The sequence below is a fragment of the Xenopus tropicalis genome, chromosome 7 (assembly GCF_000004195.4).
Source record: "Xenopus tropicalis strain Nigerian chromosome 7, UCB_Xtro_10.0, whole genome shotgun sequence".
NCBI classification, from domain to species: Eukaryota; Metazoa; Chordata; class Amphibia; order Anura; family Pipidae; genus Xenopus; species Xenopus tropicalis.
Genome location: NC_030683.2, coordinates 111,685,960 through 111,692,496, shown reverse-complemented (window position 1 = coordinate 111,692,496; position 6,537 = coordinate 111,685,960). Strand labels below are relative to the sequence as shown.

Below are 6,537 nucleotides of genomic sequence, written 5' to 3'. Positions count from 1 at the left end.
ACCAGCTGCACAACCCCCACACCAAGCCTGCAAACTTTATGCTTAACTACATCGCTATCGAGGAAGTGGTTCAGCGGGGGAGCGCCAATGCTTCAGATTGGGTCTGGGTCGGACCAGACCAACGCTGGTAACACTATTTCACATTCTTCTTTTCTGTTACTTATGTTTTTAAAAATCCAAATGAATAAAGATTATTTTAAAAAAAACCTTTTTCTGACAGTCAGGATCTTACAGGTTTATTAAAGAAGAAGCTTGTTATAGTTGATCAGAATGTACTTGTTTGAGTCACAAAGCAGTCAGCCAGATCAGCAGGGGAACAGGGGGCGGGGCTTAGGGAACTGTTCAAAACCATATTATTACATTAAAAATCATGAAAAGGCAGCATATTAATTTATTAAATTATGTATATTGCAAAGTGGCTTGAAATTACTTTTACTTTAAAAAAATCTAAAGTTATGTTTAGGTGGAGTTCCCCTTTAACTCAGGGTTTCTGTTACAATAGCTTGAGCCCAAAAGCATAAATCTGTCCCGAGAAATTCAGCCAAATCCGTGTCCTGCTTCTGACCAATAATAAACAGTTACTATGGTGTGGGCCAATTAGATTTGATTCACCAAAATTAAAGCAACTGAGTGTGTGCTTTGTCACAAATGGAGCACAACTGCATTGAATATTTTCTCAATCTGCCTGCCATCATATTTGGGGTTCACTGGTGTCATTCAGGGGGATCTGCGTGTGAGTGGCATGCACACAATTGTTTCGGCCGGTGACATGCCAGTTTAAAAGCAGCACAAGGCAACCCTAGTAGGCACAGAGGCAGAACTGGCATGCAGAAGAGATCTATACCTAAATAACCACCAGTGCCAGGCCAAGCCGGCCAGCCTCCTCATCCCCAACCTGAATGAATGCATTCTGATGGCGCTTGGGGCTAGGGCGGCAAAACATTGGTGGGCATTGTTGGGGACAAGGGCCCAGAGTAGGGGCAGGTGACACAAACGCTACGTGCCAAGCACCCCTCTCACACCATTGTGCCCTAGGTACGTGCCTCTTCTGCCTGCCCCTAGTTCTAACACTGCTGCCCACACAACAGATACACTTCTCATAACCTTTATTCATATACAAGGTAAAGAGTCTGGCTACACTAATTATGTTGGTTTGAAAAACCCAACATACTGTTCTTCCCATTCTTATTCTTATTCTTAGCGCCCCCATTTTCTAAACGCTACTCCTCCTACAGTTTTAGGGGTACAACACCCAAACTCCCCACACTTCTTCACCCCAATAGCGGAGCAGGTTGCTTGTGCTTTTCTAAGAGATCCTGCCCCCCGTCTTTTTGTGGTGCCGCTCTGAACACCCCAATTTTAACATTTGACTTTGACAGGGAAGATTTTCAAACTGCTGCCAATCGTACAGCTTTGAGGCTGCACCCCCCAAACTTGAATCACATAGTCATGGGGTCACCCCGAATGAAAATATGATATTACAGGTTTAATGCCAGGGTTCTGAAACTTTGCATATTTTGTCACTGGGTCACCATGTCACAGTATTAATACCAGGGTACCCAAACTCTTTACAAGGGACTGCATTTTTAGGTTTGAAAAAATGGGTGGAGCCACAAACAGCCAATCAGATTTCATCTATTAAATTTTTTTGGTTTAAATGTAAAATTCTGCCATTCTTATACTATTTACGCCACTACAAAATAGTGTGTGCACAATTGCAGCTGTTTTGCACTTTAACTCTATAAGTGCCAGCAGAATTTCACATTTTGGTTCCCCTCAGTGCCAGACATTTTGTAAACATTCTGTGCTCTCTTATTTTAGGGTCGCAGCATTAGGAGGGTTGAGAAAAACTGCTTTAGATTTTAAAGCCAAAAATCATGAAACATTAGGTTTACCCCAGAAAACCATACATTTCTGAAAAGTACAGATTCTGCAAAATCAAAATGGGTAACCATGTCTCTCAGCTCATAAGTACCAAACAGCAATGCTTTTCTAAATTTGGCAGTTTCTATAAAAATTATGAAAATTCTAAGAAATTGTCTCAAAGCTTTCATTTTCAAGCATCGTAATATTAGGTACCGAGAAAACACATGATAAATATGAAAGCCAAGGGTCCACTGAACAGTTTCATGCCCATTGTGCATAGGATCACCAAAGTACCTGGCATCAAAATAGACACCCATGTCTTTCTACTCCAAACTACGGAGTCCCAATGGCTTCCCAAAATTGGTGGTTTTGATGAAATACCTGAAAATCTTATCAAACCTTCCACTTTCAAGCACCTTATCTCCAACATAATATTAGGTACCAGGAAATAACATCCTAAATATGAAAGCCAAGGGTCCGCTGAACAGTTTGATGCCCATTGTGCATAGGATCACCAAAGTCTCTGGCATTTAGAGACCCCAAAAGGAAGTTAGTGCATACATATTTCATGCCATATAAGGTAGTACAAATAAATGTGGTAAAAGTGGGAAATAAAAAAGTTGAACAGAGAAAACCTCATATTTTCAGAAAATACATATTCTGCCAAATGTAAAATGGGTAAATATGTCTTTGTATGGCAAAGCACCAAAAAGCAAAGCTATAAGCTAAATGTAGCAATTTTTATGTAATTTCTGAAAATTGTCTCAAAGCTTGTATTTTATCTTATTCTATATCCTACATTTCGTAAGGTATTAACATAAAAAAATTCTAAATATGAATGCCACAGGCAGTTTGATACCCAATATGCATTGATTTACCAAACCATGTGGCGTACAGAGGCACCCAAATTAAAATAGTGCATATGAATTTTCACGTCTGACGCTGTGAACGCTGCAATATAAGCTCCCGGTGTGTGTATTATGTGCTATAAAAAAATATATAAAAGTACGTAGACCCTAGAAAACCATATATTTTCCAAACGTAAACATTCAGACAAAAACCAAAATGGATAAATACATCTTTCTACTGCAAACTACCAAACTACAAAGCTATGTTAAACATAACATTGTTTATGAAATTTCTGAAATTTTACCCCATTATGTACCCCCACATTTTATAACAAATCAACATAAAACACTCTTAATATGACTGCCAGGGGCCTACTGAACAGTTTGATGTCCAATATGCATAGATTTACCAAACTATGTGGGGTACAGAGGCACCCAGATCGATATATAGCAGACAACATTTCCATGGGCAAAGACAAATAACAAAGAACAAGAGTATTTTGGTTGGGCAAATTAGTTTTACAGACAAAATCAAGGGAATAACACCTATGCATAACTGAAAATGCAATACAATGGCTAAAAATGCAATAAAATAAATACAAATGCACTAAAATCACAGAAAATGTAATAAAAGCACCGAAATAACATACAAAAGGTATTGCCCAGTTAGTGAATACGCTATCCGAAATGGCAAAAAAAAAACAAAAAAACCCCACAAAATTGTGTGTACCACTGGCAAAATGCGTGTTGTGTACGTGTGTGTGCACACAAGTAAGTATGTATGTGTGCTGTGACTGTGTGAAACCCCACCAGCGCCCCCCAAAATGTATGTGTGAAAGTGTAAGTATAACTGTATATTAGTGTAATAAGTGTGTGTTTGTGTATTTGTGTGGTTCTTTTACACTTACCTGGGGTTGGCAGGCAGGCAGATCATCGTGGTGGAGGCAGGAAGGACCCAGGAACAATAGCAGCTGTCTTCTCTGCAGATCCAGTGAGTGGGCAGTGCAGGAGGAGAGGGGGAGAGCAGAAAATGAAAGGCACCTAGTAACGATGTGCCTGTCATTTCCTATGGCAATCGCGCCCCAGGGGCCACTCGTTCCCCACCTTTGCTCATTGCCTAGGGGCTGGGGAATGAGTGGGGGGGCTTTAAAAGCCACTCCTCTGCTCCCAAACCAGGAAGTGCAGCACAACGTAGAACCTACGTTCTGTGGCACTTGGGTACTTTTATACACAGATCGAAGATTCTACGTTGGGTGGCACTTTAAGGGTGAATGTATGTATGTATATTTCTATTAATATGGTGCTACTGTGGTACACAGTTCTGTACACAACTGCAGAACAATACAACAACAGGGGTCATTACAATAATAAATACAAAGAACAATAACACATATAAATAAAATGTACATTAAAGATTGCACAGAGAGAAGTGACCAAGAGACAAAAGGATGAAGAGCTTACAATCAAGGCATTCCAATCAGTTTGATATTTTCACTGTATCGCAACACTTTCTTTAAAGGGTGTTTAAAGGAAAACTAAACCCCCAAACAATGTAGGCCTCTATAAAAATATATTACATTAACAGCTCCTCCTTATCTAAATAAACCATTTTCATAAAAATATACTTTATTCACAGTATGTGCCACTGGGTAATCCTAAATAGAAAACTGCCATTTTAAGTACTCAGGGCCGTCCCGAGGGATTATAGGATTCACAGTGCACACAAACAAGCCAAGGCACACATACATGCTAGGCCCAATCAGCCAATTAATGGGCAGAGTTCTGCCTTTTACTCCCACACTACTTCCTGTTACAGTTAGAGCTGCATTATTTCCTGTCAGCTGATCTCTGAGGGAGCACACAGCCCATCACTAAATGGCGGCTCAAGGGAAAGGATGTAAAAGGACAATATTTACTGATACCTGTATATATATTCCAGTTTGGTAAGATTCTTTAATAGGCCACTTAATATGATATATATATTATCATTTGGTTATGTATTCATTCTGGGAGCATAGTTTTTCTTTAACAAACTGACACATTTATGAAAGACTATACAGCACATTCAGTTCTTCAGAATGTGTTGAGGGTCTGACACCCCCTCCGACCCAATCTTAAGCTGGGATAAAGGATTCTAAAAAACATTTCCAAGTCAGAAAGTAAATGTTTACTGCCACAAGGCAAGTTGAGAGTCTTGCCTTAAGCACCTGTGTTACCTGTGCTCCCTGCACTAGGGACGTGCTCCATCCTTGCCCCCCTCAAATGCTGAAAAGTTAAGGAAAGGGGCATCGGAAAGGCTGTCAGGGGGTTGCAAACACCCTCAGATCATCACTGTAAATCTGAAATGCAGATTATTGTTTTACTAAGAGGCAACCATAATTACAGCTCAGTTAAAAAAGGAACAGTGATAAATCTGCCCCTCAGTATATAAAGTGCATATTTAATCTTTAGCCAATGTACTTTTCTTTCTGTTTAAGGTTAGAAACAACAGCCTGGAAGTATGAATTCCAAGAACATTTTTGGTGTAATAGTCATCATATCACTCAATATATCCTCCTACATATATTATTCTAACAGCAAAGAAGAAAGACAGACATTGTCTATTAATAATTACACTCATATTGAATCTTCTGATGATCACAGTAAAGAGCATTTGATCACCAACCAACTTAGTGCAGGCATGTGGACAGCAAACCCATTGGGGCGTTTAGGAAATCTGATGATGGAATATGCAACCCTCTATGCTCTTGCAAAGCTAAATGGTCACCAAGCTTACCTTGTTCCTAAAATGCACGAGCAGCTATCACAAATGTTCAGAATCACCCTGCCTGTGTTGCACAGTGAGGTTGCTCAAAGGATAAAGTGGAAGGTCGTCGGGATTCATCACTGGATGCACCCAGAGTATAAACACATCCAAGGAGATTATGTTAAACTCAGTGGCTACCCTTGCTCATGGACTTTCTTCCATCACATCCAGGAGGAGATTCTCCGGGAATTCACGTTCCATGACTTTATTGCAGCGGAGACCAATGCCTACCTCTACAAAGTACAGGGAGATAGGAAAAATGTCACCTTCATTGGCGTTCATGTCCGCAGGGGAGACTATGTTAAGATTATGCCTGGCAGATTAGCGGTCGTCGGTGACGAGGCCTACTTCAAAAAGGCCATGGACTACTTCAGAGCAAAGTATGAAAACCCTTTCTTTATTATAACCAGTAATGGCATGGATTGGTGCAAGGAGAATATTGATAATTCCACTGGGGATGTTCACTTTGCTGGAGATGGGAAAGAAGGTTCCCCTATCAGAGACTTTTCCCTTCTTGCTCACTGTAACCACACTATTATGAGCATAGGGACATTTGGCTTCTGGGCAGGATACTTGGTGGGAGGAGAGACAGTTTATCTTGCAAATTTCAGTTTACCAGAATCACATTCTTACAAAACATTCAAGTTTGAAAATTTTTATCTTCCTGACTGGATTGGGATTCCTGCAGACCTGTCTTCTCTCAGAAAAAAGACACCATAAAATGAAATGTCTATCTATCTGTTTATCTGTCTGACTTTTAGCCCTCCATGTATCAATACCCAGTCGCCTGGTGATCAGTGTTGTCTCACAGTTCACTATCCTACTCATTCTGGGGAACCAAACCCATAGTACTTCTCCTCGTTGGAGTACAGAATTGTCCCCTCCAGCCACCATACACCCACCTCACCCTCTCAGAGCATGCTATATCATGGGGGGTCTCACACTTCTAGTTCTCATGGAGGGCTATTTGCTACATTTTTTACAAGTTTTTTTTTCTTTAATAAATTTGGACTATTT

General features: G+C 40.3%; 1 protein-coding gene across 1 annotated transcript; it reads left to right on the top strand.

Moving 5' to 3' along the window:
• Nucleotides 1-534: 534 nt before the first annotated feature.
• On the top strand, nucleotides 535-6,240 carry LOC100497569 (galactoside 2-alpha-L-fucosyltransferase 2). Its single transcript, XM_002944973.3, has 2 exons — nucleotides 535-551; nucleotides 5,388-6,240. Exon 2 carries the CDS (start codon nucleotides 5,395-5,397, stop codon nucleotides 6,238-6,240), a length of 846 nt encoding a protein of 281 aa, XP_002945019.2. The 5' UTR covers nucleotides 535-551; nucleotides 5,388-5,394.
• Nucleotides 6,241-6,537: the final 297 nt, after the last annotated feature.

Coding starts and splice junctions, on each gene's coding strand:
- LOC100497569 (XM_002944973.3), top strand. CDS start 5,395: ATGTGGACAGCAAACCCATTGGGGCGTTTAGGAAATCTGATGATGGAA.